Source organism: Vanellus vanellus, assembly GCF_965231255.1.
Source record: "Vanellus vanellus genome assembly, chromosome: 21".
NCBI lineage: Eukaryota > Metazoa > Chordata > Aves > Charadriiformes > Charadriidae > Vanellus > Vanellus vanellus.
The window spans coordinates 9,114,880-9,130,493 of NC_138926.1; the positions used below are offsets into that span (position 1 = coordinate 9,114,880).

At 49.6% G+C, this 15,614-nt stretch overlaps 1 protein-coding gene across 1 annotated transcript; it reads left to right on the forward strand.

Moving 5' to 3' along the window:
• The first annotated feature begins 91 nt into the window (after window positions 1–91).
• HYOU1 (hypoxia up-regulated 1) lies at window positions 92–15,559 on the forward strand. The gene is made up of 24 exons (XM_082493843.1): window positions 92–172; window positions 294–387; window positions 2,158–2,236; window positions 2,528–2,682; window positions 2,778–2,854; window positions 3,775–3,956; window positions 4,559–4,674; window positions 5,430–5,613; window positions 6,059–6,193; window positions 7,101–7,183; window positions 7,282–7,414; window positions 7,742–7,929; window positions 8,206–8,344; window positions 8,448–8,508; window positions 9,269–9,351; window positions 9,960–10,148; window positions 10,313–10,512; window positions 10,683–10,770; window positions 11,403–11,525; window positions 11,864–11,997; window positions 12,510–12,594; window positions 13,053–13,305; window positions 14,136–14,219; window positions 14,741–15,559. Exons 1-24 carry the CDS (start codon window positions 109–111, stop codon window positions 14,797–14,799), a joined length of 2,988 nt encoding a protein of 995 aa, XP_082349969.1. The 5' UTR covers window positions 92–108; the 3' UTR covers window positions 14,800–15,559.
• Window positions 15,560–15,614: the final 55 nt, after the last annotated feature.

The following is a 15,614-nucleotide window of genomic DNA, read 5'->3' on the forward strand; positions in this document are numbered from 1 at the left end:
CGTGCGGCGCCGCGCGGCCGGTGGGCCGCGCCAATGAGCGTGCGCCGCGTCCGGGCCGGCGGTTGCGCGAGACGCCGGGGCCGGGGCCGGGGCCGGAGGGCGGCGAGGATGGCGCGGGTGGCCTGCTGGGCGCTGGGATGGCTGCTGCTCTCCTGCCGCCTGCCCGCCGCAGGTACGGGCGGCTCCTGGGCCGGGGGGAGCGGGCGGGCCGCGTTCTCCGGGCCGGCCGGTGCCGGGATGGGGCTCGGTGTGCTGCGGCGCGGGGTCTTACCGGAGGGATTTTTGTGCCGCAGAGGCGGTGGCGGTGATGTCGGTGGACGTGGGCAGCGAGTCGATGAAGATCGCCATCGTGAAGCCCGGGGTGCCCATGGAGATCGTCCTCAACAAGTAAGGAAGCGGCCGCCTCCGGGGCCCACCCCCGGGAGGGGGGAGCCTGGGGGCTGCGGGCCGCCGCGCCGGGGCTCGGGCAGCACAGCGCTCCGGGGTGGTCGGGGCTCCGTTAAGGCCGTTCCTCCGCGGCGAGGGGAAGGCGGCCTCCTCGAGTCCCGGTTCTCTAACGGGTCTCCTCCCGCGGGCCGGTCAGGGCAGCGCTTCACCTTCCCTCGGGGGCTGGGCTGCACCGGGGGGGGGTTCAGCAATCAGCCGAACGCCTGCGTCCTTAAGGATATCATGGAACCGTTTGTGTCGGAAGGGACCTTAAAAACCATCCAGTTCACCCCCTCCTTGCTCAAAGCTTCATCCAACCCGGCCTTGAACACCTCCAGAGATGGAGCAGCCACAGCTTTTCTGGGCAACCTGGGCCAGGGGCTCACCCCCCTCACAGTCAAGAATTTCTTCCTCAGATTTCATCTCAGTCTCCCCTCTTTCAGCGTCAAACTATTCTGCCTTGTCCCGTCACTCCCCTCCCTGATCAAGAGTCCCTCCCCAGCGCTCCTGGAGCCCATTAAGGACTGGAAGGGGCTCTGAGGGCTCCCCGGAGCCTTCTCTTCTCCAGGCTGACCCCCCCCAACTCTCCCAGCCTGCCCTCCCAGCAGAGTGGCTCCAGCCCTGGCAGCATCTCCGGGGCTTCCTCTGGCCCTGCTCTACCAGCTCCGTGTCCTTCTGCTGTTGGGACCCCCCGAGCTGGAGGCAGCACTGCAGGGGGTCTCCCCAGAGCAGAGCAGAGGAGCAGATATGTTGTGGTTCAAATGTGTAAGGGCGTAGTATTGTTTTCTTGCCTGTCCAGTTAAGAAGCCAGATTTTCAGTTCTCCATAAGGGAGCCCAGAGGCGGGTTTGTGTTGCTGTAGCTGTTCAGAACCCACGCTCGGTTGTGAAGCAAAGAAAGCTCTCCTTTCACTTGGCTGCTGCTGCTGCAACCCATCCCCAAGACACTGAATGAAAAACCTGTGCCTGAGAGAGGATGTACAGTCAGGAACATCATTGTTTTTTGGGAGTCTAGACTGAGAGATAATGAATGGATTTTTTTTCCCTCAGCTCCCTGAAACTTGGCAGTCGTTGACAGAATGCGGGAACTGTCTCGCTTTGCTTGCTGGTGGAGGGAAGTTAAAATAAAGCAAGTCTTGTCTAAGCGCAAAGCAGCACGTTCCAGAAAGCTGCTCATGAGCCTTTTTTCTTCATGGCAAGTCATTTTCTTTTAGCCTTACATTAGAGAATTGATAACGTGGTCTGAGGCATTTGGAAGCGAGTAGCATGCGCTGAGCTTAGTGGACATCTATAAGCCATTTCATAGTTATAGTAGTGAAATACTCATCTTGGTGTGCTAATGCGTGCATTGGAGCAGAAATGAGCCACCTCTTGCTGAGTTCTCTTGCATTATGGGAAAAATAACAGTCTGCCACCACAGCTTCGACTGTGAATTTGAGAGATGTATTTCCACGTTTCAGTAAAGTCCGTCATTTGCCTGTGTCGTGAGGATCACTGGGCGGTATGAAAGTTCTGAAGGGAGGTGCTGCTATTGCAGCCCTTCGGAGGAAGGGAGTCTGGCCTTCCTCTCCGCAGGTGGTATCGCAGGACCTTCCCTTGATCATTCTGAAACGGAGACGGAGACGAGGCCCTTCCCTTGATCATTCTGAAACGGAGACGGAGACGAGGCCCTTCTTCACTAGGGACTCTGTCTTGAACTGTTTTGCCTGCTTTATTCCTCTCTTTCTACACAGGGAGTCACGAAGGAAAACACCCGTGGCTGTTTCTTTGAAGGAGAACGAGCGGCTCTTTGGTGATAGCGCACTAGGAATGGTAAGAGGTCTTCTTTCTCATTGTGCCATCTGCAGTTCATGTACCCAGAAGATATGCTCCCTCTGCTGGGTCCTTCGTGCTAAATGTCTGAGCTAGGAAGTTTTATTTCTTGTCCTGTACTTTTCATTTCCTTGGTGTGTTACTGGCTTTCCCTACTGGCTCTTTGTGTACTGGTCTGGTGCTCCTAACCCCTATAACGAGAGCTATTTGCCACATAGTTTGGGAGAGGTTTGTTTGACAACAGCTAAGCTGAAGAAATGCAGCTGGGTGATGCGCTTTTCCTTTCTGCAGTCCATAAGGACCCCCAAGGTGGCATTCAGATACTTTCAGGACCTGCTGGGTAAGCGTATCGATAACCCCCACGTGGCGCTGTACCAGTCCCGGTTCCCAGAGCATGAACTGGTGAAGGATGAGAAAAGGCAAACCGTTATCTTCAAGCTGTCCCAGTAAGTGGCTGCTTCTGGATTCTTTGCGGGAGAGACTTTGGCTACCAACCTGTGTTGTTGCTGCTGCAGTTTTCTTTCCTGTCTGTTTCTCATAGAACGATACAGTATTCTCCGGAGGAGATGCTGGGGATGGTCCTGAACTATTCACGTGGTCTGGCTGAGGAATTTGCAGGTTGGAAGGATTTAACTGTTTCTTAAGGAATCTCTGTGTGTTTGTATATTGTAGGATTCGAGTAGAGACCGAAGGTGTTTGAAAGCCCGCAGACTTTTAGAAACAGGACATTGGGTCTCTTAAGCTGTAGGCTTTAAGCAAGACTTAGCAGTTATCAAGCCCTCATTTATTTCTATTATGATGTGAGTTTGGGGTCTTAATCCTATTCTCAGGGGCAGGCACCCCAGATCCCACCCGACCTTGCAGTGAAGAAGCCTTACTGGCAACCTCTGGAGAAAGGTTTTCTCACTCACATGTCTGACTAGAGCAGAGGCACGTTGGCAGGTAACTGTAGGGGAAGATGGAAGCAGCTCTATTGAAGTCTGTGTTGTAACTGGTCTGGCTGAAGCTGAACTACAATTAAAGAGCAAAACCTGCCCTCTGCTGTGAAACTTGCTACCAGATAAGAGACTGTCGTGCATTTTCCATGCTGTGTTGCTAGTGAAATACCACAGTAATGAAAATGAGGTGAATTTCCTGGCCGTGTTTGATTTACGAGGAGGCTGTGTGCTGTTTGATTAGTCATGCTAAAGCCAGTCCAAAGGCTTTTTGCTCTGGAGAGTGAACGTAATCCGGTGATAAAGTCAGTCTCTGTGAAGATAACGTTTGTTGAAATCTAAGGCATCCCAGAGCATGTGAGAGTGTCCTGACGTGTGAGAGGTCAGTAGACACGTGGCTCTGCGAGAACCTGCAAACACTGCTTGGTTTCAACAGGACACAGATAGATTCACCCCTAATGATCCTGGCTGCTGATGCCGCTTCAGGATTGCCGTACGAGTCTTTACCTTGGATTCTCTGGCTTGGCCACCATCACCCTGTTATAATGAGTCTTTGCATGTGGCTACACTGATGTGAAAACACATTCCCTGCAACTCTTTCAGAGCAGCCCATCAAGGACGCGGTGATCACTGTTCCTGCCTACTTCAACCAGGCGGAGAGGAGGGCAGTTCTGCACGCCGCTCGCATGGCCGACTTAAAGGTGCTGCAGCTGATCAATGACAACACTGCCGTAGCCTTGAACTACGGAGTTTTTCGGAGGAAAGACATCAATGCCACCGCGCAGGTAGGTGCAGCTGGGAGATGTGGAGAGTCCTGTGCAAGTGCCTGCATGCGGGGGAGAAAGTGCTACAGGTAAAATCAAAAGGACTTAACTGTGAGGAAGCGGACTCTGCTAGTTAACCGGTCTCCTCTGGTTTTGCATGTTCATCAACAAGGGGAAGAGAGGAAACCCTGTGTGACTATGTGGTGAAGCCTGAAAGCTTCTGGAGCGAGGGCAGGTGGCTGGGAGTTCCTATTTTGTAAGCCTGTGCTTATTCCTTGCCCATCAACTCGGGGGGGGGAATAACATTAGCGATTTTCTAAGGTACTAGAAGACCAACTCTGAAATACTTGATTTTCCTGAGGTTGAAGTAACTTTTAAAGCACACAGCTTTGTTTTCTGATCTATGAAATGGGTGAAAAAAGTTTTCTTGTCCGCTTGTGTCAAGCGTGACCCGAACACCTCCTGTGTTTGACCAAAGTACGAGTCCTGTCATTATGGTATGAAGCCAGGCTAGGGAGCAGACGGTCTTGACCTGTACCAAGCTCGGACAGTAGTGGGTTCTTTCCTTATTCGTGGGGGATATCCAGGTGTTTCTGCTTCACTGTCCCAGCTTCTCTTTTCAGAATATCATGTTTTACGACATGGGAGCAGGAAGCACTGTTTGTACTATTGTTACGTATCAGACAGTGAAAACTAAGGACTCGGGAACCCAACCTCAATTGCAGATCCAGGGCATTGGGTAAGAATTCAACACAAGTTGCACAAAACCCGCAGGTCTCAGGAAAGAAACCATTTGTTTCACAGTCTCTTCTAAACGTGGGATTTTGCGGTGAGGCTTCAGCACAGTAATTTGGATGGCAGAGTGGGAAACGTTTGGAGCGAGAGGGCTCCAGTTAGTAATAATTCTGGTGTCGCTGTGTTGTGCAGAGAACTTCCAGGAGCCCGGGAGGCAACCAGTATACTTAATTTGCTTCAGGCTTGCTTTTTTTATAGCCTCAAGCCATTTTAGCGCAAATCTGCTTCCTGTAATCTTACGGAGGTAGAGTGTGTCCGTTTGAAAAAGCAGAATATCCTCCCAGAGAGGAATGAAAACGTGGTGTGTTTGCGGAATAAGGAGGGGGGTGCTGTGGCGTGCCAGCCCAGCAATTTTAATTGCAAAATGTTTACACTGCTGTGTCCAAGAAAATACCTGGGACATGAGACGGCTATCCTTTAGATTCTCAGCCGTTTGGCGTGCTTGGCAACAAAGCCTTTACCGTAAATATAATGAAGTTTCCTGCTCAAAGGCTAGTGTGGTGGTGAATCTTTCCTTTCTTTGTTTCATTATAATGCGTTAGTTTTGGAACACCCATTGTTCTTTCACAGTCAATCACAGCTGATAGTAGTGCAGCTGCTTTTGACCACTTGCTGCTCTGCATATTTGCGAAGTAATACACGAAGTTTGTATTTCAACTCAGTTTGAGTTGTTACATCTCCGTTTGTTCTTTTGCCCAGGTTTGACCGTACTCTTGGAGGTTTAGAGATGGAGCTTCGTCTCCGAGACTATTTGGCGAAACTCTTTAATGGTCAGCACCCTTCAAAAGACGTCCGAAAGAATCCCCGGGCCATGGCCAAACTACTGAAGGAGGCCAACCGCCTGAAAACTGTCCTGAGCGCGAATGCTGACCACATGGCACAGGTATGACCTTCTGTCACAGGCTTTCCAGCTATTTTAGGATTGAGGGTGGGGTGGATTAAGGGCGGGCATAAAGGAACGCTTTCCCTCTGCAGCATCGGTGCGCTGAGGAGCGTTGCTCCTGGAGTTTCAGGGGTGGTGGTGGTGGCACTGGTGGTTCTGCTCGGCTTGTGCCCACTTAGTACCACTGGTGATTAAATGAGTGGATTGGTTGAGAGTTAGTTGCATGAAGTTTGGTAAGTGGACTTTCCCTGAGAGCACCTGTCTGTTATATCCACATTCCAGCCCCTCAGCACGTAAGCAGTGGCAGGGTTCGGGTGAATGCAGTCAGGTCCTTGATGCATTAAGGAAGCTGGAACTTTTTGCGCGCTGAGCAAGTCGGGCAAAGATTTTGCTCAGAGAATGCTCCATGGATAATTTCATTTGGGCTGTTTTTTTTTCTGTACAGATTGAGGGGCTACTAGATGACATCGACTTCAAGGCCAAGGTCTCAAGGCAGGAATTTGAGGATTTGTGCTCTGACTTGTTCCAGCGAGTCCCAGGACCTGTGCAGCAGGCTCTGAGCAGCGCGGAGATGAACCTGGTAGGTTTAGGAATGCGTTAACAAGCCTGAAGTGTCTATGTACGGAGCTGCTGTCGTGTCACGGTCAAAGGTCAGTGGTTGTGTTACCAGCACTGCTGAGAGGTACACATGCCAGCTATTGCGATAGAGCGGTGTAGCTGCTGCAGTGAGGTTGCTTGCTGTGGTGTCAAGCCAGGAGTCAGTCATGGCTCCCTGCGCTATGCACCAGAAACAAAGGACTCAGAGTAAGTGTTTCTTTCTGTTAAAAAACTTTACTCTCGGGCTGCAGGTTTGAAATGCTGATCTTCCCTTTTTTTGTCTTGGATGCTGGTTCTGGTCTCTCTTTCTGAAGTTTTAACTCAAAGTGCCTGGAAACAGAATTATTGCTGTTCAGGCTTCTCCTTTGAATGCTCCCTTTAGAAGCCCCGTTGGGGACTGCAGTTGGACCAAACAGGATGCAGTCCTTTGGAGAGACTTACTGCCTTGTTAAATGCTCACTTTGCAGGGTGCCAGGACACTCTTGAGCATCTTCTGGCTCTGGTATTCAATGCAAGACACTGGGTCGCCTCTCAGAGTCTGGGTTTCCTCTTGCCTGGTTCCTCTTGCTGCCCGAGTCACTGGCTCCTCTGGCATTAAACTGTAGTCTGCCTAATTTCAAACCAAGTCCCACATTTCAGGTGACTTGAAGCAGCGGTCATGTTGCCGCTGTTTGGCAGACCTGGCTCCAGGTTCCTCATGTTGGCATGGCTTGTGTCAGCCTCTCTGAGATCTGTCGGGCAATGATGTGCACTGGGACGGCAGGACGTAGCCTGGGTAGTCCCCAAGCACCAAGTCGGAGCTGGTGACTGGGGAGGTAGCGTAAGGAAGCCCTGAACTTAGCTTTCCAAAATTGCTTTCTCAAGACAAGGTGACTGTTTCCAATCCCTAGGATGGAATTGACCAGGTGATTCTAGTTGGCGGTGCCACACGGGTCCCCAAAGTGCAGGAGGTTTTGCTGAAAGCTGTGGGCAAGTGAGTATGTGAGGCCCCCTTCAGTCTGTCTCCCGTTGACAAGTTGCTGTTCGTGGCAGTGGCTGCAAAGCTGATGTCTGTTGCTTTTCACTTCATAGAGAAGAACTGGGCAAGAACATCAATGCCGATGAGGCTGCTGCCATGGGTGCAGTCTACCAGGCCGCTGCTCTGAGCAAAGCCTTTAAGGTGAAGGCTTTCGTTGTTCGGGATGCTGCTGTGTTCCCTATCCAGGTAACCCTTGGCTTGCTTTTTCTTGTGCAAGGTGTGGGCAAATGGGGCTGTGCTGGGGGAAATGTTCCAGGTGACCTGTTGGATTCCTTGGAGTAAGGAAGTTACAGACATCTTTCTGCCAATCTAATAAAGAAAGCAGAAGAAAGTCAGCTCGACTGTAGAAGTGCTGTTTCCAAGAAGGCTTATAGAAACATCTGTTGAGAAATACGTGCCTGTCCCCTGACTTTTGCATGAGGTGGAACAGCCACACGCTGTGGGAACCTCCGACATAAGATGCCATAGAGGAAGTTTGCAGTTGCCGAGTTGTATTTTGTGTTTGTGATGCAGGTGGAGTTTACCCGTGAAGTTGAGGAGGATGATAAATCCAAGAGTTTAAAGCATAACAAGAGGATTTTGTTCCAGCGCATGGCGCCCTATCCACAGCGCAAAGTTATCACTTTCAACCGCTACACAGATGACTTTGAGTTCTATGTCAACTATGGGGATCTGTCTTTCCTGAACCAGGATGACATGCGGTGAGTTGAGGCGAGCACCTGAGTACGCAGCTCCATGGCAGTGCAGTATGCCTAGCTGGAAGATTGTACTGGCAGACAGGTTTAGGAATCTGCTTGCCCACCAGCGCGTATTTGAGATCTGTTCTCAGAGTCGTGTGCGCTTTAGCAAATGGAGCTGTGCTGTTTCCTTGCTTTGTGCATGGTCTGTTGCTGCAAACGTGACTGTGAGAAGTGGTTAGATGTTATGCAGTGTTGTTATCTTAAGTTTTCTCTCTGCTTTTGTCTCTGCGTCGTCAGGATCTTTGGTTCTCTCAATCTTACCACCGTGAGGCTAAAGGGAGTTGGGGACAGTTTCAAGAAGCACTCGGATTATGAATCCAAAGGCATCAAAGCTCACTTCAACATGGATGAGAGTGGAGTTCTAAGTCTTGACCGGGTAAGCACCACCCTGTTGGGATGTTTGTCACCCTGTGTATTTTCCAGTTCTGTCCCTCTCTCTGGTTCTTGCTTACCGCTAATTCTGTGCCCCTCTCTCCAAGGTGGAATCTGTGTTCGAGACCTTGGTGGAAGACAAGCTGGAAGAGGAGTCAACGCTGACAAGTAAATGCTGAACTTTGATATTCATACTGACTTGTGTTTTACCTGTGGTAGCCGGGATAACTAAAGCATGTCATTGCTTTGAGCAGAGAAGGCACTGTGGTTTTGGGACGTGGAGATTAAACGGTTAGCCATAGCCTCCGATTGTGTACACAGCTCCAAAATACCTAAAAGCCCTTTTGCCAGTGGTGTCTAGGTGCTGCCTGGAGCTCTGAAATGTCATACGCTCCTAGGGTTACTATGGCACACATTGCAGCGTGAAAAATAGCAGTTGCTTCCTCTTTGTTTGGCCACAGCTGCTAATTTCAGGAGGTCTGTCCTGAAGGGGAGTCCCCCATCCACAGCATTCTCCCTTCTCGCTGCTGGGCTTGCGACGCCCTGATCTGTGCTTTGCATTGCTCAGGTTTTAGAGCACAGACTTCCCTATAGAGAGGAGTTGGAAACACATGTGTTGGGAGGTGAAGGGGAGCGGCAGGGATGGCTAATGCAGCCACAGGTTGGAGCCTGAAGCTTTTTAGTTGAAGCGACAAGTTTCACGCCACATTCCCAGCAGAGGTAGAGGCCCCACTTGTCTGTGCACACAAAAACACAAAGTGAGGTCAGGGAGGGAGGAGTTTCTGAAGTGTATGTAGCTAACCTACACTGCCAAGGGAGCTCCTTGGTCATCATTGTGGTTGTGAGGGGAAGAACTGAGAGCCTAAGATGACTTTCTTCCTCCTTTTGGGTGTGTAATATTCTGGATTTTTTTGTCTTCCACCGACAGAACTTGGAAACACCATCTCAAGCCTGTTTGGGGGCGGTGGCCCTACGCCAGAGGCTGGAGAGAACCTGACAGACTCAGTTCAGGTGAGCCCCAGGGTGATTGCTAGTGGGAGGGAGCCCCTTGGTCTTGATGTGGGTGCTGAAGAGGCAGTGATTCACGTGAGCAAATTAAAGGTGTCTGGCAGCATGTCAGGATTTTAAATATTTTCAAGAAGTGCTATGTTCCCCTTGAGCTTTATGTGGCGTGTGTTTAAAGAAAATTGTGCTCTTGTGCTGGCAAGTCCAGCAGTGGTGGACTAATGTTACAGGACTTGTTTCTGGGGAAGTCTCGTTCCTAAATTGTCCTGGAGCTGGATGGACAGGCTTCTGCCTGTGTGTTGTCTGTGCGAGTGTCTAGCGGTCTCCTTGCTTTCTCCCGGGCTGTATAGGCACAGCTGCCGTTACGCTGGCAGTAGTGATTAGGTTTTCTTTCTAGTGACATGAAAGCTCCTTGTCAGTCGTGTCCTGCACTGAAGGGACTCTTAATTAATATCCTAGCTCAGCATGGTCCCTGGCTGCAGTCACTGTGAGTGACTGTGATTTTTCATACATATGTTTTTTGCAGAGAATTATCTGTTCTGTGAAATATTTGCATGGAATTTCTACATTAAAGACACTATTTTCTTTCCCCTTTACTTGCCTGTGATGACCAGGAAGAAGAAGAGAGCCTAGCAGAAACAGGTAAAGAAGAGCAGGGGGAGAAACAAGACCAGAAAAGCAGCGCGGAAGATGCCGGTGAAGAGCGGGGAGAAGAGAAACAGCAATCTGCAGGTCAGGCAGAAACCGCCCCTCCAAAAGCAGAGTCCCAGAAAAAGGAAGAAGGCGAGAAATTAGAGTCTCAGGTGAGCAGCAGATTGAGGGAATGGGACTGTGATTTCAATGTCTGAGAAGTGGAATTTCCTCAATGGAATTCTTGTTTCCCTGTTAGTGCCCTGCCTTGGGAAAAAAAAGTTGTAAAATCTGCAAACCTGTTCCCTTGCCTGAGAATGTACTTTGTCTGTTCCAGGATCCCAAAGACAACAGAGAAACTGCAAAAGAGGAAGAACCGTCCAAAAGTTCCAGTGAGAGCTCAGTTAGCAAAACGGAGGAAGAGAAGAAGATCAAAGCACCCAAGAAGCAGAAGCTTGTCCACGAGATCACCATGGAGCTGGATGTAAATGATGTGGCTGACCTGCTGGAGGACGAACTGAAGAGCTCGATGAAAAAGTATGTTTGAAATGGCTCTGCTAGGTTAAAGCTCTAGATGAAGGAAGTGAATTGCTTTGGAACTGTGGTAGCTCACGGAGCGCTGCTGTCCTCAGAAACTGATGTATATGATGTGGTGCTCATCTAGCGGCACTTGCTACCCTTTGATTTCTGTTCTCTTGGCATATTAGACTCCAAGACTTGACGGTCAGAGATCTAGAGAAACAGGAAAGAGAAAAATCAGCCAACAGCTTGGAGTCATTCATCTTTGAGACCCAGGTAAGAGAGGGATATAAAGAAATGAGAATACCTGCAGAGCAGGTAGAAGTGTCTCGTGCAGCTTGGCTGATCTGAATGCAGGGGAGTTGTTCGAGTGGGGGAAGCTGATTTGAAGAGCCCAGCTTTTGCCTTTTGGTTGCTTTTTCTGCTACCATTAGGCTTCCCGAGCCCATGTGCACTTGGGAGGTTTCCTTGATACAAAATGAGCGCTTTCATTCACCGTGTCTTAACACCTTAAACTTTGGGTTTCCAGTATCCTTTATGTGCACTTGCCTGTGTGTTTTGGAACAATTGCACTGAGGTTGTAAAGAAGCAACAGCTTCTCAAGAACTGCTGTGCAGAAGAGGCAAGCGATGATAAGTGCGTGTGAAATTATGGCGGTTGCAGCTTTACGATCAGATACCTGCTGTGGGCATATGTCTATATACCTGGTGTATTGCCATCGCGCTCCTGGTAATGCCAGGAGCAGAAGCCCGGGTTTGGGAGGGTTGAATGAAAATCTTCTGGCCAGGCAGGTGCAGGCAGCACCCCGAGAGTTCACAGGCCAGCCCAGTTGCCATTGGGTGACCCGGTTGTTTTATGCTGCCACGCTCAGTGGTATTTGACAGGAGTGCTTGCTTTGTTCTTTTCAGGACAAGCTTTACCAAGAGGAGTATCAGTTTGTCTCAACAGAGGAGCAGAGAGAAGAAATTTCCAGAAAGCTGAGTGAGGCTTCCAGCTGGATGGAGGAGGAGGGCTATGCAGCCGCAACTAAGGTATTGCTGCATGTAGTCAGGATGCCGGTCTGCTGTCAGTGACATGGAAGTGACCGTACAGGCTGACAGAGTATTCATCTGTCTTGATCCTTTGTCATCTGGTTCTTGGAAGCTTTTTGCTCAGTGCGTTATGCGCGAAGCAAAATAGCGAGTTCTTCCAGCCATGGATGCATCTCCAATAGCTTCAGCAGTAACCTGATTCCACATAAAGCTTAGTCATGTGGCTTTTTTTACTGTATTGAATATTTGATAGAATGACAAAAACTGCAGTTTTAACTTCTGAGGTTTACGATGTTAGACAGTGGGCAAACTAATAGTCTCCTTTTCCCCATTTGCAGGAGCTGAAAGACAAGCTTTCGGAGCTGAAAAAGCTTTGTAGGAACCTCTTCTTCCGTGTCGAGGAAAGAAGAAAGTGGCCAGAACGCCTGGCTGCTCTGGAAAGTCTGCTCAACCACTCCACCATCTTTCTCAAGTAAGAGCAAGCTGTTGGGAAGGAGAGTCGTGCAGCTGATAATGTAAGGGATGCCAAAAGAACATGAGCGTGTGGTCTGGAAGTCGCTAGTGCTTCTTGAGAAAAGACGACCAAAACCCTGCTTACTAGTGCTCAGTTCTGCAGAACTTGATAACAGCGGCATGCAAGCTCTGTTTCAACTGGGGGGACAGGAACTGTCTGATCCTGGATGCACCATTTGCAAGCAGATTTTTCCCTCGGGGTCCTATTGGGCTTGGGTTTTTTTTTCTATCATCTTCCCTGTTTTTTCTAATCTTGTGATAGCTGCATTTGCTGGCTCTGTATTCCATTCTTAGCATCCGGAGATTGATTTAGGGCTCTGTTTCCTGCAGATGCAAGAGGCATAAATGTAAAATGTACTAACTGGTTGGTATGCACAGTGGCTAGTTATGATTACTGGAGCTGTAACCACTGAGTTGCCAGGGTACAGTCTGGTTAGTTTAAGGGAAATAAACTTTCTCCTTATCTTTAAGGGGAGCCCGAATGATTCCAGAGTCTGACCAGATATTCACAGAAGTGGAACTGAGCACACTGGAAAAAGCCATCAATGAAACAATGGTAATAAAGGATCGAATGATCCCGGGGAAGGGTGGGGGTGGCAGTTTGGGTTGTGCTTCCTCTCCAAAGTAATAGGTCGTGTAATTTCACGAGTGTGCATGTCTTGTTTCTGTCTCACCTGCAAACCTCTGCAGGATTTCAGTGCTTTCTAATGCCCAGCCTGACCTCAGACTGCTTTGGGAGGATAATGGTTCTTGTGTTGCATGTGGACAGTTGTCTCCAGCAGTGGTGGTGTAGCCCAGTAATCTGGCTGCAGTTTTTAAAAGCAGGCACCAGGTTTGGAGGGTTCTGTTTCTTTGTTTTGGTCTATATCTGGATAATTAAGAAGCTGGTGGAAATGTAGCAGGGAGCAGCGTTGTCCTGAGTAAGCTAGAAGGCCCAGGAGTGGTGACTTTGAGATACCATGAAGTACAGTGGTTCCTGGAACCAAAAAGCACCTCTTCCCTCCCATCCCACAGACATGGAAAAATGAGACAGTGGCTGAGCAGAACAAGCTTTCTCCTACAGAGAAACCCATCCTGCTGTCCAAAGACATAGAACTCAAGATAGCAGCCCTGGACAGGGAAGTGCAGTATCTTCTGAACAAGGCCAAGTTTGCAAAACCCAAACCCAAAAAGGAGAAGAACACCACAAAACCAGAGTCAGGCAAGAATGCTACAGTAACCACTGAGACCGAGAACACTATCCCTCCCACGGAGGGGAAACAAGAAGGTAAGGAGCAGGTGGGGAGCGTGTATGTAACTCCTGGTATAAAATCACCACGTGTAAGACACCTGTATCTCTCTGCCTTGAGTGAAAGGGAGCTTAATAAGTGAAGAAAATAGGATCAAGTGATCCTCCTCCTAGTTTGCAAAGACAGCTGGGAGAATCTAGGTGTGGCGGTGTCCTTTTCCCCCAACCGTTTGTTTGTTTCTTTCTATGAAGGAACACAAGGTATTTATAAACTTCCTGGGGTGGTTAGTATCTGTCTGGTCAGCGGCTGCCTCAGAAGAAAGATAAGCCATGAGTTCCATTCTGGATGTCCAGAGCAAGTATTCAAGGTCATGTCCAGTATCAAGGAACAGAATGAGCTATTGACGAGAAAGGTTTGTGGCTTAGATGGCCCCAGGAAAAAAAAAAAAAAATCTCTTGGGACACCTGGACTTCAATTTTCTGAACTTATTTAAGATCCTCAGGTTCTGAGTGCCCTGGTCCTTTTGAATCTCAACTGCTGTTTGTCAGCAGAGTTCCCTGCTGGTTCCTCTGGCCTGAGGAAGAGCTCCTGCTTATAGTCACAGCTCCACAGGTGACTTGCCTGTGCAACCAGTGAATTGCCAGGGCTTCTAGGGACATCAAGCCTGGCACACAGAGACGGCGAGAAATAAGCAGTTCTGTGGTGCTTCTCTGAGTGGTATAGAGAGCCACAGTGAGAGTGAATTACCCTAGTCCTGCTGCGGCACCACAGCTGGCTTGTTTGCAAACCTCACCGCTAGTCACCTGTGCCTGATCTCCTGTGCATTCTCCCTTAACCTTTGTGCTGTTTCTTTCTGCTTTGAACATAGACAAACCTGAGGATATCGGTCCAGCCAAGGAGCCTCCTACAGCTGAGAAGGTAGCAACAGATGATGAGCCTGGATCAGACTTGGGTGAGTGTATGTTTGTGTAGCGGTCTGGAACTTGGTAGCTCCAAGTGCAACTGTCCGTGTGCCTCTTTCCATCTCTTTAGCTGTACAAGGTGGTAAGATGGTAGAACCCCTGATTGCAAAGCAGTTGTTAATTTTGCGAAGAGGAAGGCACAACTTTTGGTTCCTCGTTGTTCCTACGCTTTCACTGTTCTGTGTGAAGTTGTAACATACCTCTGCCTCCTGCCTCAGCCATTGCTTTTGTGCCTCCGTCCCTGCGGTTTATAGCCAGTCCTGTAGCTGTAAGCCTGGCTGCCTTAAGGGGCTGATGTGCAGGGAGTGTTTATTCTGCCAGTCCCGTCATGAGGACAGCAACGTCTTCAGCTCTTGGGTCGAGTACCAGTCCTCAAAGTGTTCCCCTGACTTCCCAACCATGGATGGGGAGTTTGGTGGAAAACTGAATGAACGTCAGGGGCTGTCAGCGCTGCTTCATGTGCTGTAAAAACTGTTACAGTGTGTAACTGAGTTTACTTCATATTACTCAGGGTCCAAAAAAGAGAAGACAGAAGCTGGAGGAGAAAGCAGGAAAAACGATGAGTTATAACACCCCTGAAATCCCACTAGCATCAACATCTATTTATTTCATGGTTACGTTCTTGTTTTTAAAATGGACCTGGTTAGTCATGGTGTAAATGGAACACAACCAACAGTCTGGCAACACGATGGGATAGAGATGTAAATTTTATTTTTTCTTTCTGGGGATTTTGCCGCTACTAACTTAGTGAATTGGGTTTTGTTTTTCTTATGTATTTGAAGGTGGCAGTGAGCCCACCAAGGATCCGTCTCAGTTTCAGTACAGGAGTCACCACAGTGACCTTTTTCAGTAAAGAAACATCTTAACTTTAGGAAGTAACTTGGAACATAAACTCTGTGCCACCCATCCTCGGGTGGAGATAATGGAGTATCGATGAGGTGGTGGTGTCTCTGCTGCTGCAGCCCTGGCATGGTTCCGGCGGCATGCTCTTCTTCGGGGCGGGAGGGGGCAGGCAGGTCAGAAAGTCTCCGTTTTCTACAGACTGTTGTTTAACACCCTCTCTCTCCACGAGAGTCTGGAAACCTGTGCTGAGACTTGACAGAAAGATTGTGTTTATCGGTCCCGAGGAGAGAAAAGCTGCACCGTGGCCGTACTGTGCGCCAGGGGCCGAGTGGAGCCCCGGTGAGGGCCGGGCCCGGGCAGCCATGTCTCTCCCCCTTCCTCCTCCTTTGTGCCCCTTCCGCCGCGTGCCAGCGGCCGCCTGTCAACGCGCATCTGACGCTCGTGTGCAGTTGGGCCTCTTCAACCCAAAATAAAAAGTTACACGTCCCGACAGTTTCGCTTCTTCCGGGAGGTACGGGAAGGGGCGGGGCAGGGGGCGCGGC